This window comes from Oryzias latipes, chromosome 17, assembly GCF_053564925.1.
Source record: "Oryzias latipes strain Hd-rR chromosome 17, Olatipes_Hd-rR_3.1".
Lineage (NCBI taxonomy): Eukaryota > Metazoa > Chordata > Actinopteri > Beloniformes > Adrianichthyidae > Oryzias > Oryzias latipes.
This window is the reverse complement of record NC_136253.1, coordinates 10,930,364-10,958,343: the sequence shown is the minus strand read 5'-3', so window position 1 is coordinate 10,958,343 and position 27,980 is coordinate 10,930,364. Positions and strand designations below refer to the sequence as shown.

General features: G+C 42.9%; 1 protein-coding gene across 3 annotated transcripts; it reads left to right on the top strand.

Annotated features, from left to right (window-relative positions):
• Positions 1-189: 189 nt before the first annotated feature.
• ranbp9 (RAN binding protein 9) lies at positions 190-27,479 on the top strand. Of its 3 annotated transcripts, none has more exon segments than NM_001201502.1 (14): positions 642-858; positions 2,581-2,692; positions 11,572-11,624; positions 12,746-12,913; positions 15,971-15,993; positions 17,629-17,813; positions 21,191-21,303; positions 21,496-21,604; positions 22,392-22,546; positions 22,619-22,772; positions 22,843-22,964; positions 23,143-23,294; positions 23,711-23,822; positions 25,505-25,635. In NM_001201502.1, coding segments are annotated over 14 exon segments (1,806 nt in total).
• The last annotated feature ends 501 nt before the right edge of the window (positions 27,480-27,980 follow it).

Here is a 27,980-nt window from a genome sequence, read left to right as displayed (position 1 = left end):
CAAAGGCGTCATCATTTAGAGAAAATTTGTATTACTTTTAATTAACATTTTGGACAAAAACTTGCCCAACAATGTTGGTATCTCACACCAAATCCCCTTTGTTTTGTGCAGAATGAATACGTCCCCATCTGTCTTGTGTGTATGAACAGCTAACATTCCCATAGGAAGTGAGTGGAGCTGCTCTCAGCCAATCACATTTACGGAACGCGCTCCGACAACAAACAAAAGATCGAGGCTAGCGGAGCCTAATATACTTTTCTCGATCTGTCTTGCTTGACGTCTGCGGTTACTTCGCTTCGCATTCAGACCTCCTCGTCTGTGTTTTAACTACTCTCAACTGATCGTCTGAGCCAGATTGTCCTCATCTATATACTGTTTTTTCTGGCCTTTTTTCTGCTAATGTCAAGCTGAGCCATTTCATAGATCGCTTTGCCTTTGCTGGCCAAGCTAACCGTGTTAGCCAGGTTAGCCCGTCGGCTAACCTGTTCTGGTTGCCTCTCCGCGGCCAGAGAAGCCAGTTTAAGCCTAGCCTGATAGCTAGTTAGCTTTGCTCTCAACCCACTAAAACTTGACACTGACAGACCCCTGCGGTTTCGGCTTGTTCCCGACAAGCCACATCTCCAAAAAGTCGCGCCGAAGCCATGTCTGGACAATCGACAGGCTGTGGGTTTCTGATGTCTGTTGTTGTCCACGGAGACTCGGCTCTGAACGAGCAGGAAAAAGAGCTCAACCAGCGACTCCGACGGCTCTATCCAGCCGTTAATGAAAACGAAACACCGCTCCCCCGCTCCTGGAGCCCCAAAGACAAGTTTAGCTACATTGGACTGTCTCAGAACAATCTGCGCGTGCACTATAAAGGTATGACACGAAGGCACACTCAAGTTTAGTACTTTTATTACCCCGTGCTAACACGAAGTTCGCTAGTGCTAGCCTTCCATTTAGCGGATCGAAGCCAGTCACCCTTGTGGCTAAAAACAAAGTGAGCTAAGCTAGTAGCTTCATAAACAACAAGGCAGAGGACATCTTGCAACCCAACCAGCTGGCGAGGTGTTACCACAAATTTGACCTACTAGCTCGTTAGCTTTGGTGCTACCTTGTTACCCACTTTGTCAGTCATGAGCTGTTGTCATTAGCAGAACGGATCAACTGTCGAGCTATTTTTTTGATGTTTTTTTGTGTTCTAGAAGAAAAAAACAAAAAAATAATTATAACAAAGAGAATTCAAATCTGTTTGGACTGGTTTAGAGTCTCACTTTTGTACTCACAATCTACCCTCTGGTAGGCTAATGTAGCATTAGTGGGTAATTATTGTCATGAAATACACGGCTAATTGTCCTGATTTAACTGATATACTCAAAGGACTTAGTCGGTTTCCAGGGAAGGATCTGCTAACAGGACGGATATGGTCACTCCTCTGCCGCCTAGGGTTTAATATCAAGTGTCTTATCTGACATTCAGGTTGGACTAGTTGCTTAGCAAAGGGTTGTTTTTTTGGTGCAGGCCTACCAGAAAAGGCCAGAGTTAAAAAGGAAAAAGGTGCCACTGTGCTTCCTGGGTGTGTTTTGTAGTTCTGGGTCTGCCTGGGCCTTTTCTCACTCTTTCTTGTTGGAGCTAGAATGTGCTGTCTTTGTTGTCCAAAGATATTGAATCTCACGAGGCATTGTCGAAAATGTTGTGTAACTTTAACATGCAGTCAGTCATGCCACCTTTAAGAAAAACCTCTCCCCTCCCAAAGAACACAAGAAGTTCCTTCTTTCTGTTGAGCTAAAGAGGTTTTCCATTATTTGCCTTACGTAATTATAACATAAAATGATCAAACAACTCGATTAATTTCACTTAATTTCAACCACTTTTATCACCCGGACAGTGATTCAATCCAAAAATAAATTGAAGTAATTTAGCAAAAACACATGTAATCAAAGGTTTTACATTTTTATCCTAAGGCTTTAAATCACAAATTTAGCTCAGCATTAAAAAAGTGCTAATAACTCCACTAAAACATGAATGTAGTTTGTACTAAATTAAAAATATAGCATCATTTTGAAATAATTTTTTTTTATTTAAGTAAATCTTTGAGTAAAGGCACATTTGACACTTCTGTGTATTCTCAGTTGGAATCATAATCTGAGTTTATGCAAATAGATGAACTCAATTACAAATATGCTAATCTATATTGGTATTACCTTAAAACCTTCGATTTTCTTTAGCAAATTTATTACTACTCGCTATTAGGTGACTTTTCTTACAATCAAAATAAAATTTGTCAAAAAATGGAGCCCCACTCATTATTTTACATGTGATTTTACAGTATCTTTATCATCATCTGTTTGTTTTGACATTCTTTCAGAGGGATCAGGTTGAGTACCTCTTTCGTGTGTTGAGTTTTGTTTGGAATGGTTGATCGCCTTTATCAGGTTTGTCCTTCTTTTAGGGTCAAACCTCCAAATTTGTATACAATGGGCAACTTTATATCAGAGGGAAGGTGGAGATTTGTCATTTGAAGTGACTGACCGGAAGTTTATGTTTGTGTAATTATTTAGACCACACATAACTAGTGGGTTTTGTCTCTTTTATGTACAGGTCACGGAAAAACTCCCAAGGATGCAGCATCTGTGCGGGCCACTCACCCCATTCCTGCTGCCTGCGGGGTCTATTACTTTGAGGTGAAGATTATCAGTAAAGGCAGAGATGGGTAAGAGCACTAAAGCTACTCTTCAAAAAAAAAAACAGTTAATCACATTTAGTTATGGAAGCTTTTGAAAAATAAATTATGTTAGTAACATATTTGGTTGCTGGCAGCCATATGTGTTCTAAAACCAAAGTTTAGCTGTGAAACAGTCAAAAGCTTTACATTTATGATCGCTTTAATGTTTTAACGTGTATTATTAACTTGACAATTCAAGAGGGAAATCATTTAACTCAAAGATCTTGATTATCTAAAAGAAAGATACGTCTGTCTTTTTTCACAAATTATTACTTTTTTTTTTATTTTTATTTTACTTCGCTTTATTTCATTTGCTTTGCTTTGCTTTGCTTTGACAATATAGCCATGAGGGGGCCTGAGCCAGGGTCTCATTGTGCCGGTCCCAACCCCAGATAAATACAGAGGGTTGTGTGAGGAAGGGCATCCCATATAAAATCTTTACCAAATTAAATATGCGAATGAGACCTTTGATATCCATACCAGATCGATGGAGACCCGGCATAACGTTGACCACCATCGGTTCTGTTCACTGACAGGGTGCTGGTTGAAATTGGACTACTATTGGTCGAAGAAGGAGAGGAGGAAGGCGCGTTCATAGGAAGAGAGAGAAGAGGACAGTCATGAGTGGTGGACTGGGAGTAGAGACTTTGAATGTTGGAATGATGACAAGAAAAGGTTAAGAGTTAGTTGACATGATGCAGAGGAGGAAGGTAGACATGCTGTGTCCCGCAGACAAGGTGGAAAGGTAGCAAGACTAGAAAGCTTAAAAGCATGGTTCAAGTTGTTCTATCATGGTGGAGATGGGAAGTGAAATAGGAGTAGGTGTTTTCTTATAGGAGGAGTTTGTTATGAGTGTTGTGGAGGTAGAAAGAGTGTCAGAGTGAGGTTTAATCTTGTTAGTGGGTATGCCCCACAGATAGAATGTGAGCTGGATGAGAAGGAGAAAACCTGGTTGGACCTTGATGAAGTGATGATGAGCATCCCTAGAAGAGAGAGACTTGTCATTGGCGCAGATTTCAATGGACATAATGTGCAGGAAACGGAGGTGATGCGGAGGTTTGGTATCCAGGGGAGGAATGTAGAAGTACAAATGGTTGTTGATTTTATAATAAAGTTTAAAATGGATATAGTGAATATGTTCTTTGAGAAGAGGTTAGGGTGACCTATAAGAATGCAGGCAGAAGCACACAGATCAACTACATCTTGTGTAGTTAATCTGTGTCGTCTTGTGACTGTGTAATCTGAAGGAGATCAGTAACTGCAATGTATTGGTAGGTGAGTGTGTCGGATGACTCTGGTGATGAAGAAAGAAATGGCAAAGGTAGAAAAAGGACTAACTGGTGGAAGCTGACAGAGGATCTTGCATGACTTTTAAAGGGCCTATAACATGCTATTTTTAAGCCTTTCAGAGTAAACTATATCTATGTATATGATGATATATTACCTTTGGAAAGGAGGACAATGGAGATTAACTGCAGCAAGATGGAGTACATGTGTGTGAATGAGAGGGACCCAAGTCGAAGATTGAGCTTACAGGGAGAAGAGATAAAGAAGGTGGTGGATCTTAAGCATCTAGGGTCAACAGACCAGAATAATGGAGAGTGTGGAAGAGGAGTGAAAAAACGAGTGCAGGCAGGTTGAAATGGGTGGAGAAAAGTGCAAGGTGTAATGTGTGATAGAAGAGTTTCAGCTCAAATGAAAGAAAAGGTGTCCAAAACTGTGGTGAGACCAGCCATATTGTTGGGTTTAGAGACCGTGGACCTGTGAAAAAGACAGGAAGCAGTGCTGGAGGTAGCAGAGATGAGGATGCTGAGGTTCTCTTTGGGAGTGACCAGGATGGACAGGAACAGGAATAAGTACATCAGAAGGACAGCACATGTCAGAGGTTCTGGACAGAGTGAAAATGCTAGAATGGTGCTGAGTCTAGAGCTACCAGGCAAGAGGTCAAGAGGAAGACCAAAGCGGAGGTTTATGGAGGCAGTGAACAAAGACATGAATGTTGATGGTGTTTGAGTAGAGGATGCAGAAGACGGGGTTAGATGTAGGAAGCTGATTCGTTGGGGCGACCCCTGAAGGGAAAAGCAGAAAGGAAAAGATTATTTCATTTTTGCTTTGGTGCCAAAAGAGCAATGTTTGAATGAGATTAAATCTTGACAGACTCTTATTCTGAAGAACTGCACTTCAAACCATCGACTATGGATTAGAACCGGACTGAGTGACCCTCCCCCCCGCATTCCAAACAAAAAGTTAAAGCTCCAAAATTATTAAATCCCAAAGACTTGTCTTGAGAAATCAAAAGCTATTACTCAGTCATTATATTTGACAGCATAACCATTCTTACTCTGGTAACTTTAACGTGTTGTAGCTAATACCCATTCTTTTAATGATATTTTTTTCTGTAGTCCAAGTTACAAACTGGCCCATCAGATGTCTGAATAAAAGTATGTGGTCTCACATCCACGATTTAAAATATTTGATTGGCAGAGTCTCCTGAGCCTACTTTCATATGATAGGGGGCGTGGACTTCCAAAGGGGTCACCCCTGACCTGCAATAATGGTTGCCATAAAAATGCTGACTTCGACCGATATTGACCAATTACTGCTTACTGATGTCATCTGACTCCACCATCGTTGTGTATGTATTGGGAAAAAATGGCGACTGAATTGACTCCATTTTGTTGGAGCCAGAATTAAGCCATTTTCTAAGGGTTACAGTCAGTGCTTCAAACTAGACTTATTGATTATCATGCATTTATTATTATTACTACTATTTTAGCTTAAAGTTGGGAGTGGCTTAATAGAAAGAGGCCCCCTCCTGGTATAGGTTTGGTTTTGTATCTTTTCTATTCATAGGGCTGAGCATTTTCCTGTCTGTTAGAGCTTTTGAAACAACATGGCGTTAGTTTGAACACAAATCACCACGCAATGTTGACATAACTTGTCACTGATGTAAACCAAGTTTCTTTCTTGCTTTCCCTTTTTAAAATGAAAATATTTTATTTAAGACAAGTTTGTTGCCCATTTGTTTTGTCATACCTATTTTAAAGACCAACTCCAATTAAAAATGTTCTTATGGGATTTTTCTGATGATGGAGGACATTTAAAAAGAAAATTAAGATTACAACTGCATTTCTGAGTTATTCATTCATCTCTGTATTATCCCTTTCGGGGTCACGGGGCTGCTGCAGCCTATCGGAGCCACTTGTGGGTGAAGACAGAAGACATCCTGGACAGGTCGCCAGTCTGTCGCGGGGCCACAGAGCACACACCCATTCACACTCACATTCACACCTAGGGACAATTTAGAGTAACCAATTAACCCATGAAGCATGTTTTTGGACGGTGGGAGTAAGCCGGATTCCCCGGAGAAAACCCATGCCTGCACGGAGAGAACATGTAAAGGAAGGGCCCCCATTGGTGCTCTGTTTCAGGTCCCCCAGCCGGGACTTGCCAGGACCTTCTTGCTTTGAAGCAAGATCGCTAACCACTGCTCCACCGTGAAGCTGCATTTCTGAGTATTTAAGTCACTGTGAAGCAGTAGCAAACACAAATGCAGGTTAAAAAACGTGTAGCAGTGACGTAGAAACTATAATCGGCTGGCTACAAGCTCCCTGCTCCACTTCATTCTAATGCATCCACTTTTAGGGAGAAGCTCTGGTTATAGAGTCTAGCAGTAGCAGGTCGGAATGACCTATGATGCCATGTGTTCAATGGCACTATTCCTATGAAGATTAACTCCTAACTACCTGTGCGTGATATGACTTTAGGCCCCAAGTCTTTAAACTATTTTGGAACTTTAATGTTTGATCAGCCAGTAATCTCACTTTGAGCTTGTATACGGTGGCTTTTTGCTCTCCCAAACACAACTGCAACCACAGTTTAAAACTGCGGTTTAGAAGAGTTTGAATCCCAAATTTAGTATTTTAACGGATGTGGTTTTTGGTTTTGTTGTGGTTCAAGCCAGGTGAGTGTTTTAAGAAAACTCATGCTCATCCGTGCTCCAGATAATGTAAACAAATAGTAAATTGAAATGCATGTGCATATTAAAGTTATTCCACATTTATAAATGAAATACAATGAAAATCCTCTAACACACATGGCTGATATGTGCCTTAGAGTTTAACAGTTTTTGTCTTTTCGTGTTGAAAGCCAAACAGGATCTCCTCCCATTATTACAAAACCCAACATTTTGAACGAAAGACTAAAAGTTCTAGCACCCATGATGGGGTTAGTCACACAGGCAGGAGCCTGAGAACAAACTCAAGCTTCCTGGTCTTCACTGGTTTAAATTTTTTCCTGAAAATACTTTTGTTGATGTGATTTTTGGTTGTTTTGGTTTTTCCTTCAGTCTCTTCACTGAGATTAGAAGTTAAACAGGATTTAATGTCGGAGACATTCGACTAAAGCTCCTATCTAAGTAGTAGTTTTATAACTAGTCATTTATTTGCAAACATGGGTTTTATCTTTGAACTTTATTATCCAGGATGCTTTGAGAACTCTATAGAACATTATAATTTTGACAAATCAAGAGCTTTTGTTTGTTTTAATTTAGAAACTTGTGGGATGTTTGTGAGCATAGATGAAACACTATTTTATTTCTGATTCAAACCGGTTCTCTTGTGGAACTGGTTCTTTTGTTTCTTTTCTTAAATTCAACAAAATGTGCGTGATGGGTGTGGTTTCCTGATGCTGCTCCTGTTTCCTCCTAATCATGGATGTTTAAAGGTAAATGTACATATTTGCCTTTATTAGTATCAGTACTTCTATGTTCGTATGCTTGAGTCATATTGCATGTTGAAACAAAAGACTCTCTGAAACAAAAGTTCTCTACTGCAGTTTGTAATCCGTCTGAAAAAATCTTTTAAACTACACACATGTTCTGTTAGAGGGACTAATTATGTTTGGTCTTGAATTAAACCCAAATTGCCCTCCGAGCATGCTCCACATTTCCTGCTCAACCTTTTACCTGCAAGTTTACAATAATAAGTGAGCTGATACCGACAGGGCTGCATTGCGGCGCGGTGCAGCCCTGACGGTGCCTCACAGCAAGAAGGCCCCTGGTTCAAGTCCCAGCCGGGGGACCTGAAGCAGAACACAGATGTGGGACCTTTCTGTCTGGAGTTTGGATGTTCTCCCGTGCATGCGTGGGTTTTCTCCGGGGACCCCGGCTGCCTCTCACCGTCCAAAAACATGCTTCATAGGTTAATTGGTTACTCTAAATTGTCCATAGGTGAGAATGTGAGTGTCCATGGGTGTGTGATTTGTGGCCCTGCGACAGACTGGCGACCTGTCCAGGATGTCCAGTGCCCTTGCCCATAAGTGGCCAGGATAGGCTCCACATGACCCTGAAAGGGATGAAACGGGTTTAGAAGATGAATACCAACAGAAGGAGTTCGTTCCAAACAGAAGTAACCAAAGGGATCACACAGAGATCTTAATGGGAAAGATGCCGCACAGCAGCTTAGTGACATTAGGCAGTGGTCCCCAACCGTTTTCAGGCCACGGACTGGTTTAATGGCAGAAAATATTTTCCTGGACCAGCCTATTTGAGGTGGAAGTTGGCGTCTCATTTTTTGTTTGTTTAGGTTTAGTTTCCCCTAACTTTTTAGGTTAAAGGTTATCTTTATTCTCTGCCAAATATCTGCAGCTGCTTTAAACTTTTGTGTAGTTTAAATTTTGTGTAGGAACCAATAAAATGTGATATAGATTTTCATGCTGTTAAAGGGGAATCAAAAAAATCATACCCCAACTTCAGCCTTTTAAGTTGCAATGGATAAATGCAAAAATTAACTACTTTTAGAAAAAATAGTCACTTTAACTGGGATTTCCTAAATAAAATGATGAATGTAAATCAACCGTTTGAACAACTTTATTAGCAGCATCCTCGTAACATCAGACATCTGGTTGCTGAATTTTCTGCATTATTACTATAGTGTGTTGGAACAACTGTTGCAGTAAATCCATATTTGGAGGAAAAACTCCTCTGTGTTGTGTCTGAATTCCCACCGTAACCCCTAACTACTAAAAAACGATATAGTGCGGCACTATGTAGTTCCCTGAATTTAAAAAGCAATTCGGACACCTTGTTCACTACTTTTTTTTTTAAAATGGTTAATATGACGTCATTGATTTCAGGAAGTGAAAATATAATTGATATGAGCGTTTTATGAGTCACTGTCATCTGAAGATAAAAACGTTAATGGTTTATTAAAAAATACATTTAAATACATTTTTTGGGTAAAAAATGTTTAGACGCAATGCATTGTGGTCTATATGTGCCAATCTAGTGGGCATCGATGCACACTGGTTTTTCGCAGAGACTTCTTGGAAATTTCCAGGGCTCTGGATTTTGAAATTGTAGATTCGGACAGCACTACAAAATGGCAAACGCACTATATAGTGCATTATGTAGGGGTTAGGGTGGGAATTCGGACAGAGCCCTGGTTTTGTCTGTTAAATGGAGCTTTCTCTTGTATTTGAAGTCGAAGGTACTTCTTCTGTTTCCTCATTGACTCTACTCAGTGAAAAGAAACATTCCAATTAAGTTTGTTTTATATTAACTTTGCAAGCTTGGGAGTTTTAATTTAGTGCTTTAAGAAAGTAGTGGATGGATTTTCAACACTTGACTGAGTAACTTGGTCAAGAATGACTTGAATGTTGTGGGGTGAATCCTGTAGTTTTCCCAAATAAAGCCTCCCTAAAAAAAATTGTAAATAAAACAGAAAAAATGTGTAATGTTTTTTTTTCTCTGCGACCCAGTACCAACTGTCCTGTGGATCGGTCCGTGGCCAGAGGGTTACGGACTACTGGTTTACGTCATTGTTTAACATGTTTGCAGTTTGAATGAGCCCACTGTTTGTTAAATGTCCACAAAATGCAGATTAAAAAGTGACAAGCTCCCTTTTTTGTTTGTGGGAAACGCTAAGCTTTACTGAACTTAACAGCGTTTAAAAGTATTATGGATAAGATCTATTCTGCAGATTTTGACTTCAATTTAAGCTTTAGTAAGTTTTGTAGCCGTTTCCTCATTCTGTTTGTAGATTTTATTTATACGTGTAAGGAGGTCTCATTTCCAAGAGAGTGTTCAAAAAGACGAACAAAAAAATGTATATGAGAGGACTGAAGAGAAATTCTGGAGATGCGCAATCATGAGCACAAAATTTGCACTGTTGGAGGACTGCATGAAGGTTTTTGCTGATCTAGTGAAAATACAAGCATGAGGACCGTGAGCGCATTGGCGGCTTCAACAAACTTCTACGTGGGGGTGTCCTTTAAGTCTCTAGATCAGGGGTCGGGAACCTATGGCTCGCGAGCCATATATGGCTCTTTTGATGGTCACATGTGGCTCGCAGACAAATCTTTAATTATAGTTTTTTTTTTCATTAGACCAGTCCTTCTCGGGCGCGATGCGATGCCAGAGGCGCGCAGTAGTAGCGGTGCTTGGAGAGAAAAATCTGCGCCAGCGCTATCAGTTACTATTATCTATTATTTCACAGAGTTTGTACCAACTGGAAACCTGTGAATTGCCGTGCCTAAAACTGCGCGCTCCCGTCTCTGAGGAAGAGCGCGCAGATGCGGGGACGGGATGTGAGAGGGAGAAAGCAGAGGGGGGGGGGGGGGGTCGGGGGGGGGGGGGGGGCTGAGGTGTTGGGGGGACAGGCAGCAGGTGAATCGCGCAGGGATTGTAAAAACGTAAAACCCGCTTCCCGTCACTCACTGCAGCGTGTGAGTGTGTGTTTGTCTCCACGTCTGCATGTGAGCAGTCTGTCACACATCTACAGAACATTCAGACTATGATCAAGTTTAAAGTCTCAATGCCTGCATGAAGCAGAAACTCACCACGTATCAACCAGACTAGACAATCAGCAAAACCACCACAAGAAATACTCATCATTTATTAGCAACAGCATAACAATCTTATTAAAAAAGAATCCACAGACTTATTGTACTTTAAAAATGTTGAAATTAAATCAAATGCACACATTCATTTGTATATTTAGTTTTAAACATATTGTCGCGGACTGAGTTGGACTGGGTGGCTGTTGGGCCGCGTTAAAAGTTCTGGAGTTCCTTAAACGCATCAAGCAGAGATCTGATTGGCTCTCAGTTCTGTCGCTCAGGTGGTTGTTAGGTAGTTTGGACCAATGGGGTTCAGCTATGGGCCGAATAAGGGAAATGGGAGGGCTGGAGCTGGAGGGGGGAATATAAAGTTGGTAGAAGTGCTCTCTCTCGTTTCGGCGGGAGAGATTCAGGAGTTGCTGAATTAATTTTACGGCGTTTGTTGCGGTCTTCAGTAACCAGAATAGAGAACCCTAAAAGAGGTTAAGTCTCCGTGCCTCAGTGTGGGAAAGGGACGCTACATTATTGTATGGCTCTTTCGAAATTACATTTAAAAATATGTGGCGTTTATGGCTCTCTTGGCCAAAAAGGTTCCCGACCCCTGCTCTAGATGACAAATCTGCTGTTTTTCAGAGTTCAAAAAGCAGCAGCAATGACTGACTGGGCTAAAACATTTATTTAAGACTACAAATACTTTATTAAAATGAAACTCTTCTGTTTGCCATGTTGTTGTTATTTACTTTGACAATATTTTTACTTTGATCTATGAATGAAAACATCTTTAACTTGTTTATATATTAGTCTAATGAAAGACAAAAAGAAATGGGTTTCTTATCATCCATTCTTACGAAGCCCCTATAGTGTCTTCTGGTTGATAGCATTGGATCGTGATGCTGATGCTGTTTGTGACTGCAGTTTTAGATGTTTTGATTGTAATTAAGGTTGTTATTGTCATTAGGATCAGCTGCAATAGAGGCCTTTTTTTTTTTCTTTTTCCACATCCGTTTACGTCCATGTTTGTCCTGCAGGTACATGGGCATCGGCCTTTCAGCTCAGGGTGTAAATATGAACCGGCTTCCAGGTAAGATGACTTTTTCTTACGATGATCTAAAAGCTGACTTTGCCTTGCCACGCCATGTTGCATGCTGGGATTATGTAAAGTGTTTCTGAAAAGAAAAATCACTTTCACCTTTATTTTTTTTATTTTTTTAATCAAACCTGGTCTCCTGTTAAAGTTCCTCCATTCTTCCTAAGTGTAAGAAGATCCTCCCTTTCTATATTCTAGTTTTAATTGGTCTGGCCTTGTGGGTGCACTACATTTTTTTTTAATGCCTAACATTTTGTGATCAGCTGTCCGTTTATCAGTTCTTTCATTTTTAGAGGGGTTGAATCCTTTTGTGTGTCACAGATTTTTTGTCTTTAATGGTAAAATCAGCTCCAGTGGCAAAAAGATGGTCTCTGTTGCCGCTTTTCCTTGCCAAAAAATGTTACCACAGTCATGTCAACGTCATCCGTGTACTTGACTGAGGTTATCAGGCCAAGCAGGACCCCCCCAACACCCCTCATAGGTTTGATAGCTGGACCCACCCAGAAGGAGGTCCAGCCGCTTCATTCAAAGAGCAAACTGCTCAAACCTTTCTGGTTTGAGCAGACATAAACTAACAGGACGCTGGTTGAACTGTAATAAAGTTCAGCGATCCTTTCATTGATATTCTTTTGAATTCATGAATCAAAACATCCGAGGTTCCTGCATTTTTAGACCCCTATGTTTTCTGCATCACTCATATTTTTATTTCCAGAGTTGTCATTTCTTAAACTGCTCTCCAGAGTTCATTTTCAGTCTTATAGGATCTTAAGCTAATTTGCCCTTTCCCCCCTTGTTTACAGTCCAGTAAACATATGACCAGCCACTGAAGATTTCAACTTTTCCTTGACGATTAATTCTCGGAGCTTTGGCTGCGTCCGTAGCTCCATTTAGATGTCTGCCTCCGCTGCAGTTCCCAGTGTTGGCAGCTTTCCTGCAGCATTGTTGTTGAGTAAACTGCAGATAAAAATCAGTCAGATTCGAGGCACGTCGGGGCCCCCCCCACATCTCTTCATCTTTGTTACACATTTTGAAAACGCGTGTTGCTTGTTTCTCTTTTTTGAGGTTCAAGTTGTTCATTCGCGCTCTTCACCCACATCTGTGTCGGTCTCTCTTAGGTTGGGACAAGCACTCTTATGGTTATCACGGAGACGACGGCCACTCCTTCTGCTCGTCCGGCACCGGGCAGCCCTACGGACCCACGTTTACAACAGGAGATGTGATTGGCTGTTGTGTTAACCTCATCAACAACACCTGCTTCTACACAAAGAATGGCCACAGCCTAGGTAAGAACCTGCAGTTGCTTTGATGTTCAGCGTTTGAAACCTCAGGAGATTGCCGTCACTCCATTAACATGAATGTAACACGTGAAGACTGAAACACAAAGCTGCACTGAATGAACCATAAAAACAGTAACGTTGATCAGAATTCACCCAGATGCACAGATTCAGCGTCAGTAGAGTATATCTCAAAGCATTCATGGTGAAAGTACATTTGATTGAAAACACATTTGGCAAGTTTTAGCTTCATCCTGGGGTCCAGGAGTTGTGCATTATTGCTGGAAGTACTTTATCCAGTGCTACTCAGGATGCCTCTGACATAAGGATGCTCTGTAACAGCGGTCCCCAACCCCCGGGCCGCAGACCGGTACCAGTCCAGGGGTCACTTGGTACCGGGCCGCAGGAAGAAAAGAAAAATACATCCGCTAACTTTGATTGTTTCCATTTAGTTTATATTCGGATACTAAAGGAAGTTTTATTTTGAAAAACCACCAGATTCTGTTCACCACATCTGTCTGTCGTGGCGCGTCACATGATTTTAAGCAGCTACTCGGACTGCTAAGAAAGCCCAAGGCTATTAACAACCAAACGATAAAATGCATTTGGAAAGTTTCTTTGAGTAGAAAAGAGGCAGCAAGGAAATTGAAGAAAAATAACTCTCCCATTTACAGAAAAAAACAGAATGTTACCTCCAAATACGGAAGCTGCATTGAAATAATGAAGTTGTAGACACTGTGGATTTTTAGAAAATACCAGTTTAATGACGGTTGTTTAATTTTATTTTACCCTATTTATCTGTCACACCTTAAAAGCTGAATGCTGCTGACGTTAGCGTCGGGTTGTTAGGATCCACTGTGACATTAAGGAAAAATCTTCATCTCAGAGTTTAAACCAACACTTTACAGAGAATGAAGATTCAATCAAATGAAGTTTCTGATTTGTGTAAACTTGTGAAAGGGACATTCATGAATTTTCCTTCAGCGAGGGAGAATTAACCAGGCAGCCGTTACAAAACTTGAGCACAGAAAATGTTCCTTTGTGTTTAAAAAAAAAATGCAATTAATCAGGATTTATGTAAAAACTATATATGAAAAATCTTTTTCATAATCCAGTCCATGGGCCGAAAAAGGTTGGAGACCACTGGTCTATAACATCTGTATTGGCTGATGTCTGCATTCTGCATACTTGAACACTTGTGCAGAGAACCTTCAGGGATGTAGTCCTGCAGCTGTGATGACCATGAAGGCATCAGTGCGCCTGCAGCGGACCCCGGCATGTTGGCAGTGTTGTGACAAATCGTAACTCCCACTTCTGTCACACAGAAAGCTCATTTGTAGCAGTAAAATAAGCACAACTGAAGCTTTAGTCACATGCGCCCGTATGGGTGCTGCAGGGTTTTGGGTTATCTGTGGAGGGTCGTAGAGAGGAGGGGCTGCATCGTAAAAGAACCGCAGGGGTGTCTTACAGTTTCCTTGAGGCTCAAATGTACCAGATGGTACATCATGGAAATGGAATGTATGATTGTCGTGTGTGCGTGTGTGGGAAGTGTAGTGTGGAGTATTTGTAAGGCTAATGGAAGTTGCACAAACTTATGATGTACTGGTGATGCTTTGTACGATGCCCTTACGGCACACTACTCATTAGTACGGTGCAAGCTGGGGATGGGCAATCAATCGGTGAGAGTATCAGCTGATATTTGCATAATTTCAGTTTATCTGTATCGGTCTGATATCAATAAAATCTACTGACGTTCTTCTGACTGTTTTCAGATACACTTTATTTTTTAAATGTATGTTTGTTCTTATAGAACCCTGGCATTAAGAAGCTTATGTTTATGTTTACGGTTATGTCCAATAGTCAAAAAATGGTCTTAAATATCGGTTCTCGGTATCGGCCTGAAAAAATGAAATCGGTCCATGTCTAGTGCGAGCACTGGGCCCTTACTGACCCCCGCATGAATGCTGCATGCACGGGGTGTGCCCGTGATACCAAGTGCTCATACTCTCATCGTCTAATTGTATCAATTTTCACTACAACCTGTCACCCACAGCCCTTACAAAAATGTGCATGAACATTTTCATTCTACATCAAGTGATCTATTCCATGCCCTGTACAGTTATTGTCGCCCGCAGACTGCTTGAATCCACCCATAAGGGCAGTTGTGACTATGGTATAAAAGCCTAACCCAGAGCGAGATGTTCTTTTTCAGTGTCAGTAAAATGTTCACTTATTGTTGATTTGGGTTACAAGTACCAGGAGCCAAGTCCTGAGCTCAATTCTTTTGGTTAATTTGTCTTCAGTTATTTGTCCACAACATTCGTATTTATTTATAATTTGTTTATCTAAAATGAACTTTAAGCCTCGAGGGGAACCAGGTTTAGTTATCTTGACACCAAATAGCCTTCTTGTCTTGAGTTCTGATTTAGTTTTTGGTAAATCCTAAAGTGGAATTTCAGGCTTTTTTTTAAGCTGTTTAAATTTTTCTCTTTTTTTATGTATTGATGTTGACATAAAGGGTATTGGTTTCTGCATGCTGCATCTAATTCGATTATTTCTCTTTAATAACTATCCTGATACCCTGACAGTAAGAAGATGGTGTCTTTTTGGTAGTGTGTGACTATGGGATCAAACACGTTGATTCTTGGCGCACATTTTAGTGCCTTCTTAGAAGAAACTATTGAGTTAAACTACTGCTTATTGAATATTAAGGTTCCCTTGAATTTCCCATTGAATTTGTGACAAAAACTAACTGCTTATGCTGTAAAATATTGATCCAAGGAGGTTTGATAATTTTTTTTAATTTTTTTTGGCTTTCAGTCACTGCAACCCAAATAGAAGGAATCTTCACTTTTCCATTGAATGTGTCATTGTGTAGAGATTTCATTGGTATTTAATTCTCTTTATCTTTACAGTTTTCTGCTGTCAAGATAAAGGGAATTCCTATTTCTTAAATTGATTAAGTCCACTTCCTGTCTTCAAGATAACATGATTAGTCAGTAAGACTGTTGCTTTTTCCAGAAACGTATAAAATACTCGTTTCACACATCCTCTGTTCCTTTGCAGGTATCGCCTTCACAGACCTCCCAGTAAGTCTCTTTTTTTTTCACTTAAATCTGTTGAAATTCATGTTCAATTGTTTAATAGTTGTATCTTTAGAACTCAAGGTTTCATTTTCACCTCAGTTTATTAAAGACCTTTTTCTAAATGGATTTAGAAGCTAGAATGGATGTTTTTTGAGGAGCTATGTATCTTTGTTTTCCCCCCATTTTCATTCCTTTTGTCTGGGGCGGGGTCACAGTGACACAGATGTCATACAAAGTAAATAGGTTCTCTTTAGAAAATCCTCACTCTTTTCAGTTTGAAGGCCTGCGTCACATGTTCCATCTGCAAAAAACAGCCTTTTTTATTTTTTGGAGGCTATAATCAGCCAAATGGCAGATAATTACACCAAAAAGAGGAAGAAAACAAAAACAAGAAGACAGTTAGTGATGTCAGTGATTCATTGTCTGTGAATGGAGGTAATAATAGAATAGAATATCATATCCAGTGTTTTTAACTGGGATCACATCAGTCGTCTGTGATGGTTTCTGTGAGCAGCTCCCACACTGTGATGTATGTAAACTCCTGTGAGATTCATCCAGTTTTTTTCCTCCTCCTCCATCGCCTGCATGCTCAGTCCCAAAAGAAAATGTGACTGGCTGCCATTGAGGCAGAAGAAAATCAGAGTCTTTACCACAACAACAGTCTATTGAGCATTGGAACAGACTTGGCTGGGAGCCTGGTGCTCATGTTCCTCCAGAGCTGTGCAGCGAAGTGCGTCACCTCAGTGCAGCTGACCTTTGTGTTTACTGGACCGTGACCGAGGCGACACACACGGCTTTGTGCTCCTGATCCTCCGTCTTCAACGTTTCGCTCATTCTGATACTCAAATCTAATTTAAAGATGCGGTTCTTCTTCTCCTTGCAGTCTTTTACATTTTAGAAGCGTTAAGATGAACCTTAAAGCCGTTTGTTTCCATCACTGTCAGTTTTAAAATCCCATTCCAATTATCTTTTGTAAAAGTGTTCCCAGTGGTCTTTCAGTTATGATTATCCCATTTTTAACATTTAGCATTTTTAACAACACTAACATCTGTTTTTTTTTCTAGTTTCTATTATTTAAGATATTTAAAAAATACATTGGGTTATATTTTTTACTTTGCCGTCCATGCCTTTTTCGTGGTTATTGGAGCAATTCTTGCATGACTACTTCCTCTTTTCTGCTCTGCATTAAATCAAGAAAGTTACTTCAAAGTTGAAGGATTCATTTTAGCTTCTGGGTTTCCTTTAGAGCTTCATCAGACTCCTGCGTCTCTCAGCAGTCAAACAGTCAACATTCTTTTCATTAAAACAAAAATTCCTCTTTTTTTTTTTTAATAGAATTACTTTTCAAATGTCTGTTTGTGCCAAACTCAAAGGATCTCCTAAGGTGTAACTTTACCTGGAGATTTAAAAAAAAAGACAATTTTTTTTTCATCTCCTTTCTCGTGTGGTTTCTCTATTCGGTTCCAATTTTAAGGAATAATTGTATAATTGTACCAAACAGCTTTTTTCCTGGGATTTTCCTGTTTCCTGTTTTTTTTCCCCCTCATTACTTCCTGTTTGGATTTAGTGTCAAGATTGTGCTCCCAGCTCCGTTTCCTCCATCCTCTCCTTCTCAGCTCCGCCTTTGTCTCTCTGCAGCCCAACTTGTATCCCACCGTGGGCCTTCAAACTCCAGGGGAGGTGGTGGACGCCAACTTTGGCCAGCACCCGTTCGTGTTTGACATTGAGGACTACATGCGGGAGTGGAGGACAAAGATTCAGGCCCAGATTGACCGCTTCCCCATCGGAGAGCGTGAGGGAGAGTGGCAGTCCATGATCCAGAAGTAAGAAACCATTTATGTTTGAACCTGATGAAAACAGACACCCCCACTGTGGACAAAGGAGTTTACACAAAATACCGTTTTTACATGCACGTTCTTGTGTTTTGCACTTCTCAGAAGGTGTGTTAGCTCTGTTTGTTAGGCGTTCTGACATTAGAAGGTTAAGATGGGATTTTTGTGGCCTTTAATTACAGTTCTTGCCTTTTGGATCTAAAGTGCAATTGTCCATCTGCAGAACGTGACGAGATCAGCAGATGGCCATATTATCCTGTATAATGAGCAGGGCACTTATAGATGTAAATAAATGTGTAACCATAGCAACCAGTTTAGCATCAACATGTGATTATTTGGATTTTTCTAAATTCTGTCTGCTAAAGTCAGATATTTAGAAGCTTTTCTTTTTCACAGTAAAGTTGGCGGCTTTGAAAGATTGAAAATGAAAGTCTGGGTTATTTTTTTCTATCGTTTAAACCATAAGAACCCAGAGCCATTTTTTTTTTCCCTTAAGGGAAAATGATGTGGGACACACCACAGGCCAAGTGGCCCACAGAACACATCTCTGATGTCACCTGGGGTTCTTATGGGTTCAGAGTATTGGGCTATATCTGACAGACAATTTTTATTTTAGTGTGTTTGTCAAATTTACACAGATTAACCCTTTAACAACAGAGCTGTCCCCAGTGACACCTACCGTAAATTCCGGACTACAAAGCACCGATTACAAGCCGCACCCACCCATATTCACCCATATTCACGTGTTTGACTGCTTTTATACATACACAAGCCGCGTCAGAGTACAAGCCGCGCATGTGTTAGCCGATATTGTCATCCTGACAGATCACGCCCAGCATCCCAGAGTGAGTGCAATGTATTAGCACATTGTGGGTGGTGCCAGTTTTGACTCTGGGTCACGTATTTGAGTGTATCGACATCTGCCAAACAGCATGGACCTATATTCTGTTCACAAGTTCCTCAGTTATGGTGTTTTTATTTCATTTTTTTTTACTTATTGACAATCTAGGTATCTAACATAAAATTACAAACAGTAACCATATAATCAACATTACATCCCTCAGTTATAATGAGGAAATTTACATCCGCGATTCCACATTTCCCATGAGTCTTAGGGGCTAAAGGCGGGGCCAACGCCCGGCTCGCCATTCTGTTTTACGTGTTTAAGAATTAGCAAGTAGCAGCAGTGCATGGAGGGGTGAACGGGAAAAGCTCTCCTTCCGCTTGTGTCGCAGCAGCGTTATGGGAGTAACAGGACTGGTTAGAAAACACAACGGTAAAATACAGCAGCGGCGACTGAAAAGCGCGCGCCTCAGCGCGATACGCGCGCCTCAGTGCGGCGCGTGCGTCAGAATTCAGAAGCCTCTGCACTCCGCGGACGCCTCTGCGCTCCGCTCCCGCCCCGCGCGCTCCTTGTCTCCCCTTCCTATCTACTCCGACAGCTCTGGCCAGGGCAGCTTCAAGGAGGAGCACTTCGTCACCGCTGCGCCGGTGGATGGAGCAAATCGTTTCTGTGCAAAGCAATCGGACTTAATACTGTACGTTTTGTGTATGAGGGGCGGATGCGTTGTTACGTGTGGGAGCCATCAGACTGCCATCGGCCCCGCAGCTCAATCAGCAGGAGAAGATGTCTCCAGCTCACACGGAGGCTGTGAGTTTTTCAAAGCAAATTTCCGCTTTTACGGTTTCCTTAGAAACCGTAAATGGAGTGTAAATTCACTCCATGCGCTGTTCTCTCCGTCACGCAGCAAACCGGCTTTTCCAAACCCGTTGGTGACGGTGGACTTTTTTACGCTGCTTTTAACGATTGCTTTTAACTTGAAAGCTTCATCATATTGTAGCGGCGATCTGGTGCACGTTGGGTCTAATGGCCCCAAAGGATTCTGGGATGCGGCCGGGCATGCGTGTTTTGTTTTGTTGAACCATGACTGAAGTGTCTAAGACCTGAAGTCAACTCCATGCTGTTTGGCTGCTAAGAGGTGTGTTGAACAAAAATGCCTCGTGCTTGGTGTTAGATAGAGAATTCAAACTATTCACTGAGTTCGAAAGTACGTACATGGCGGCCGCCAATTAAATCCATAAATTAGCCGCGTCACTGAATAAGCCGCAGGGCTGTAAGCGCAGGAAAAAAGTAGCAGCTTGTAGTCCGGAAATTACGGTACATATTACACTCGGGATGCAACACTTTAAACCTCGGTTTTTGGGTTATGGATTTGTTTCGGTTTGGGTATTACAAAACAACAACAGAAATTCAGAAAATTCTTTATTTTTTTATTTGCAAATAAGCATCTTAAACCGAAAATTGTGGCATCCCTAAATCACTCGCTCCTTAACGTACCGTAACTCTCAAACCGTTTCCACGATCAACGAGAAAAGCAGCTTTACAAATCGGCTCTGCGTCCTTATGCAGCCCTTTACATTAGTAACAGCGCCTTTATGTGCGACAGAATCAGCTGATTAACATAAACACTTCACAACTGTAAAGTGTTTCATACCAGAGCAAAGCTGCTTTTCTCCACTTCAAAATCAGCTGGAATTCCATCGAGAGCTGAAAGAAGCTCCAATGTTGAACAAGATTTTCATACATATCACACGTGCATAACCTAAAGCATGTTTAGGTTGTTTTTAATTAAAAAACAAAAAAACCTTACCTGTGAATAAAGTAACTGCAGCCTAAACATTAGAACTTTTTTTACTTTCCAACTGTTTCTTACAGAAGTTATCCATGTTCTTGCTTTTCACTAGAGGCCTTGATACCTTTTTTTTAATGTATTTATAAAATGTGCATTTTGGATTAACTTGAGTTTACTGAGTTTGGAGAAATTTAAAAAAATCCTTGTGACAATGAAACAAAAAACTTCAAGAAGAGGGCAGACGCATTCTCACATTTTTCTCTTCTATTTATCGAAAAAAAAATTTTTTCATTTGATGAAGAAATCCGAACAGGAAGTGTCCGTTTGCAGGATGCTGCTGCTGACGGAGTCCAGATGGACCAGAGCTGCCACGCAGCAGTAAAACCGGCAGGACTTTCTCCAGGATGGGATTTGCAGCCTGTTGCTGTGATTACTTGCTGTGAATGGATTTAATCTGTTTGGTACAGATTGAGGGTGAGGGTGGGGTGAGACGGGGCCGCATGTGCGATTATCCACATAGAGCCGGTCCAAAGGTCCTTTTTTTCTCTTTTAAACCAATCCAGATTGTTTTTCCTTTTGAGTTATTCATTAATCTTTACAGATTTTTTTAAATATATAAAACGCATGATATCCTGCCGATGGTGGGGCAACTTTGTCCTGTTAGCTTTGCTGTGACCTCATTTCTGCTGCGCCTCATGGACCTCACTGAGTTCCAGTCCTTTCTTGTCTCGTCAGGATGGTGGCGTCCTACCTGGTGCACCACAGCTACTGCGCCACAGCCGAAGCCTTCGCAAAGTCCACGGACCAGGCCGTGCAGGAGGAGCTGGCCTCCATCAAAAACAGACAGAGTGAGTCTGCGAAACGCCGCAAAGTAAAACTGCAGTATCCAGAGACTTGCTGGTCAAATTAAAGCACAGCTCTGCCTAAAAGTCTTCTTCCCTCCAGCACGCCCTTAACCCCCCCATATAAATGTTAAAAGTATAGGGGTTAAATGTATATGACGTTTAGCAGCACTGACATTCACGTGTTTTTGGCTGCAGAGATCCAGAAGTTGGTTTTGTCGGGTAGAATGGGTGAAGCCATCGAGACCACCCAGCAGCTGTACCCCAACCTCCTGGAACGGAACCCGGACCTCCTCTTTATGCTCAAGTAGGAACACACACACACAAACACACCTCATCCATAAATCTTCAGAACCCGCTGGATCCCCTTCAGGGTCGTAGGAAAGCTGCTACTGCTGGGCCAAGGCGGGGCACACCCATTCTGATGCAGAGCCACACACTCGCATGCACGCCTAGAGGGAGTTTAGAGAAGCATGTTTTTAGACTGTGAGAGGAAGCCAGAGTGGCCGAAGAAAACCCACACATGCAGGAGGACAAGCAAACTCCACACAAATGCTCCCAGCTGGGACGAGAGCGCTAACATGCACACAAACACAGAATCTTAAAACTGCCTAATAATCTATTTGGTGTGAGGAGCATACAAGGATTGTAAAATCACAATATGAAAGTCAATATGCGAGTCGTGTTGGAGTAGTGGTTAGCACTCTTGCCTCATAGTGAGAAGGCCCTGGTTTGAATCAAAGGGTTCCTTTCTGTGTGGAGTTTGCATGTGCTCGTGTATGTGTGGACGCCGGACACACCAGCTTATGCTCTGTGTGTTCAGTGATTCTGGGATATGGTGGGTTCAGAAAATGGATGGATGGAGTATAGGCCAGGAAAAAAACAATAGTCTAGGATCTATGAAAAATACTGTTATATTTCCATGTGTGTGGGGGGCAGATGTTTGGTATTGAAGGAGGTTAGTTTAAGGGGTAAAAGTTTATCGTAGGAGATAAATCCTGAGTTTCACTCAGGTGGGAGTGTCTTTTAACGATGATTTTTGGCGATTATTAATTCCTACTTCTTTGGTTGAGCTCTGTGTCCCTCATTTTCAGGGTGAGACAGTTCATCGAGATGGTGAACGGGACGGACAGCGAGGTGAGGTGTCTGGGGGGCCGCAGCCCCAAGTCTCAGGACAGTTACCCTGGCTCGCCGCGCTCCTTCAGCAGCCCGGGCCACAAAGCCGGCAGCTCGCAGTCCTACCTCACCGGTACAGTCCCGCGCTTGGCCATGAGCCCCCACCCTGCAGCCGCTCTGATCCCTGCTGCTGGTTTGTTTGCAGGGGTCGACAGCAACTGCTGTAATGGCGTGGCATCAAGTAAGAGCCACAGCTCCTCCCCTCACAGTCACAAGCCCTGCCCCCCTGGCTCTGGCTCCACCCTCCCAGTCACCGACGTTAGTCTGAATGGGAGCCGCAGCCAGCTGCCCATCACAAGGTACAGTCTTAGTTTAGGACTGAGGTTAGATGTCTGCACCTGCTGACCCTGCATCCCCCCCACTTTACAGCAACGACGTGGACATGGAGGTCGACCACTTCACCAACGGAGTGACAGAACTATCCTCTAATGGTTTCCTCAATGGCACGTCCAAGCACGCCACGGAGCCGGAGGACTGCGACGCAGACATGGGTGGGTGCAGAGGCGGAGCCTCCTGCGTGGCGCTTGCTTTGCCTTCAGCAGCTTTTGAAACGGCCTGCAATGCTTTTCCCGTGATGGACGCGCTTTCACACAGCAAAGTCCAGGGATTTTTCTCCTGCCGTTAAGTTTGAGTGTCATCAGATCACTGACTGTTTCCTCCCCACCTCAGAGGTGGAGTCCGCTCAGGTCAAGAGGCAGCTGTGCGGGGGGAGCCAGGCCGCCATCGAGAGGATGATCCATTTCGGCAGGGAGCTCCAGAGCATGAGTGAACACCTCCGCCGCGAGTGTGGCAAGAACTCTGCCAACAAGAAGATGCTGAAGGTGAAGTCAGAGTTCGGCCCTGACAAACGTCTCATTTTCAGAACCTAATATTGACCTAAAGTTTTGGTTCTGAGACTTTTGTCGTTCATGTGCAAACTTTAAAATAAAGTTTAGTGTAAATGAAAACAATATTTTTACTTATCAAATTCCAAAACTCCATGTTTGTTTTTTCCTCCGCTGTGGATTCATAAAAATCCACCTTAGAAATCTTGCTGCACTGAATGAGATCAGCTCTAATCTCTAGAGATTACCCACACGGCTCATATTCCATGACATCAGTCTGCATGTGGCTCAGAAGCTTTGACACTGTTTTCCTGACAAAAAAGATGAAAATGTCACGGGACAAAAGAGAAACGTCCTGCAGCTGCAGAGGACAGAAACGGTCATGTCTGATGGTTCCTTGTCTCCCGCTGAAGGACGCGTTCAGCCTGCTGGCCTACTCGGACCCCTGGAGCAGCCCGGTCGGCTACCAGCTGGACGCCATTCAGAGGGAGCCGGTCTGCTCCACTCTCAACAGTGCAATATTAGGTGGGTCAGCTGCGGCTTTGGCAGGCGGAAGGAAGTCCAACACGATGCTGGTCGGGCTTTGTTCTGCAGTGACTCTGCAGCCTGGGTGTGAGAGTCAGATCTGCAGTGACTCATCAGGAGGGGAATGGACTGACTGACGGTCAGCTGATGGCTGCACTTCATTCATCATCTCACTGAATGAAACACTTTCATTTTGATTCGGAGCTGAAATCACAGATTTGTAACAGAGATCCTGCTGTGGAAGGACTTTCAATTTCTATTGAAAGGACTTTCAATAGAAATTTTTCCCTTTTTCCCCCGATGATTTTAAAGTCTCACTCCACTCATCTTTAATGTATTTTCAAAGCGTTTCCTGTGTTGTTTTTAAATAATGATTATGCCGTTTTTAGCTCAAATCAAAAAACCTGTTTAGTTTCCTAGAACATAGTTTCTGCAGAGCGGCAGCATTTTATCAGAAATTTAGCTCACAGTTGTGGACGCGACTTTTGCCGTACAGCACTGCTTCTCAATTATTTTTTGCACCCCCCCCCCCTTAGGAAAAAGACAAATTTTCACGCGCCCCCAACCCCCACCATCCATGTTTATTTATGATCAGCTGTTTTCTTGCATTACCTGCTGTCTTTCGGTCAAATACTGACACCAACTAAACGACAGGCAGACAAAGAATACATTGATGGAAAACAAAGACATGTCATCAAAATGTCAACAATAGTTCATAAAGAATGACATTAGAATGAGCTGAGTAATCTAAAGGCCCGTGATGATCCTGGTGCTGCGCAATCCAGGCAGCTCTCCGCGTTCCACCTGCAGCCTGAGCCCACTACCCCTCCCCCTTCCTTCTCAAAGACAGGAGCAGCTGGAGGGACGGCAGTTCACAGTTTCAGGCTGTTATAAACTCTGTCATATAACAGATAATAGGAAACCAACAGTGGCGCAAATTTTTTCCAAGTTCTGAGCCGCTGTCACCACGACCCCCGTATTGCCCGTATTACCTGTGGCTAAAACCGCTACTACTGCGTGCCCCCCCTTGTATCGCATCAGGCCCCCGCCCCACTATTTGAGAAGCACTGCTGTTGAGTAATCCTGCCCTCATTTTCCATGATCACGTTGTTTACATGCTCCTCCGCTAGCTTACAGCCCCTCTCAACTAACATTAACAGTTTGACAAAAACGGTGACCAAATCTGTAAAATGTCCTTGTATTTTTCACCAACCTGTTGTTGGAAAATACCTGGTGATCAGCTGAAGGATGGAGAATTCTGTGGAGATAAATATTAGCGGCCCAGACCGCTAATAGAGGCCACATTTCCTGATTGGCGTCTTCCTTTTTTTTCTTCTCTCAAGTAAAATCAAATGTAGTTTTTGTTAAAGAATTCTTGATGATGATCAAAGCTCCCAAAACAGTGTTTACTGCTGAAAAGTGGGGAACTGCGTGGAAGCAGAAGCTCCGCCCCGTCAGGTTTGAAAGCTCTTTGAGGATCTTCCCGATCAAGGAGTTGTTTTTTCAGGATGATCCCAGGTTTTCGGTGAAAAAAATGTCCAGAAGCGTTTCACCAAACTCTGGAGGTTTTCTGCTTTTGTTTCTCCAAGAGTCTGAACTTCTTTGGAGTCTACAATACTATCCTATTGTGAAGGAGCGACTCCTCAAGCACCTCCTCACTTTTTTTCTTTCTGTCCTTCCAGAGACTCACAACCTTCCCAAGCAGCCCCCCCTGGCCCTGGCGGTGGGTCAGGCCGCCCAGTGCCTCGCCATCATGGCTCGAACAGGCAGCGGCTCCTGCGCCTTCGCCTCTGTGGACGATTATCTGCACTAGCCACATGCGCACACACAAACACAATCTCTAAAGGCCTGTCTGGTCATGACCCCCCTCCCAGAACCAACACCACCACAAGTGTAGTCCTCTTATCCGAGGGACCCCCCCTCTCTGCACGACGGCTAGAAACAAACCATCTCACTCGCTCCTTGTTCCGCTTTGACACAGACGCCACAGAGGTATGTGCGCGTGCGTGCGGGGGGGGTCACTCCTGGGGAGACCTTTAGAGATGCCAACACATACATTTAACCCCCCCCCTCCTTTCATCATAAATAAGGAACTTTGCCTCCACTGTGTTGCTCCCATTCTCCGGGCTGACAGCAGGGGGCGCTGCAGTCAACTTGAAACTGCTCTGAGAGCCGAACTCACGGGGGCCCAGCCCTCACTCAAATGGGGGGGGGGTGTGGCCTGGCAAAGAAGACAGAAAAATCATCGGAGTGAACATCATGCCCCCTTGTTCCTGTAACCTTGGCTTTCCGTGTGAACCAACTCTTCCCCCCCCCATCCCCCCTCAATGGGTGAGCAGGGTCACAGCAGCCCGTCTCTCTCCCTCAGCTCCAGGACATGGGCGGAGCTTGGCAGGTGGACTCGGGACTTGTAAGAAGCCAGAGAGGATCTGCGATCTGGATTTGACGTTCCAGTTTTTAACCCCCCCCCCCTTTTTTTTTTTGTTTTGTTTTTTTGTTTAGCTGTTGTGTTTCAGGGAGGGGCGGGGGTGGGAGGCAGAGTCCTGGTTTTTCTTTTGTTTTTAGTTTGTTCAGGTTTACATGACAATGGTAATTCTTATCATCATCATTATCATCATATTATTGTTGTTTGCATTCATAGTATATTTGTTGAGCAAGTCCCCCCCCCCCCCCCCCATCTTATTCTAATAAAGGCCCGATTCCACAGACGGCGCTGACCCGCGCGTGTGCACATGCTAGCATCTTTCTTACAGAACAAACCTATATCAACAGCATATTTAGAGAAAAAACCCTTTAAAGTTCGACACCAGCGCCCCGCCCCGCATGCATGTCCACCTTACGTTTGGCCTCTTTGTAGCTTAAGTTTCGATTCGGCCTTTTTTTTTTTTTTTTCTGAACTTGCCCTTCGTTCTGCAGAGCTACCTGGAGATTCTTTATTTTAATGGTACTCCGTTGTCATGGTAACCCTTGCCCACCCAGCCTAAGCAGCAGGTTTGATGCAAAAATCTAGAGAACTCAGGAACTGAAACTCCTCCTTATTTGGCCCAACCCCCCACCCCCAATTGGATTTTAGTTAGAGGACACAGTTGAAGAACCTGGTGGCTCCTGCAGGAGCTTCGGAGCAACACCTTCCTGCTGATTTTTCTCCCAAAGGTCCATTTCTTTCTCATCAGCCGACGTCGGCAAATCGACGGATTAGAAACTGTCCTTCCCCAGGCCAGGCGAGAACTTTCACCAGCCTCCACTTCTCTCCGTCACGAGGAGCAACAAGCGCTTTGAGTGTTTCAGGCCTCCTCTGTCTGTTCCCCCCCCCCTCTCCTCCTCTTCTTTTCTTTCCTCCATTTTTTTAGGTTCTTCACTTTGTTTTTATCCAGATGACAAGCAGTCACGCCATCCTTTGGAAATCTTCTTAGACAGTGTTGTCTCTTTCTGAGTGCGGTCTGAACCTATGCATGCCATAGTAAAAGTGGTGGTAAGATCCAGTTAGATGTCTCTTCTCTGATTCTTTCGTTCGCCTCCTTTAAGCCAGTTCACGGTGTTTAAGGAAAGATGTCAACCAGTAAGTTTGTCCACTGCTGACTGTGTGTCCATTGGAGGAAAAAAAATGTGCAATTTGTGTGAGGGTCAAAAGATTTATATTAAAATAACAAATGAGAATCGCCCTGGTGTGGATGCTGCCTGAGTCTGTGTGCTGCTTTCCCAGCGGTCCGGGCCCCGGGACCGGAAATGACCTGGAACGTCGCCCCCGACTAAGGAGGGACCTTCTGCTCCAGTTTTCCAGCAGTCATCTGAAAGCAGCCTTCAGCGTAGAGCTGGGTGATAATGGCAAAAATAAATCTAATCTAAATTTATTTTCCTATCTAATTCAAACTTTTTTTTGCTTCAACAAAAATTACAAATTTAGCAAAAACTTTTGTTTTAACATCGCCTTTGGAAGTTGGCCTGAACACACAGCGCAACTAAATACAAGCCGTAAAAATGTGAAATGATGCGACGGGCATTTTGGGAGGGGCTGGTAGTTAGTCGAGTCACTGCTTTGGCGAATACCGTCAGTCTTTGCAGCGTGTGGTTTGCCGCTGAAAGTCTGAAGACTCTAGCTGTGTAGTGAGAAACAGCCTGACCTGACTCTGAACAACAGAAGCCCAAGAAAGCAGAGCT

Bases quoted from the DNA above. Each gene is read 5' to 3' on its own strand.
- ranbp9 (XM_023964754.2), top strand. From the start codon at position 642: ATGTCTGGACAATCGACAGGCTGTGGGTTTCTGATGTCTGTTGTTGTC. The intron at 21,605-22,391 runs GTAGGAACACAC...CCTCATTTTCAG, and splicing joins GACCTCCTCTTTATGCTCAA to GGTGAGACAGTTCATCGAGA. The intron at 23,823-25,504 runs GTGGGTCAGCTG...CTGTCCTTCCAG, and splicing joins TCTCAACAGTGCAATATTAG to AGACTCACAACCTTCCCAAG.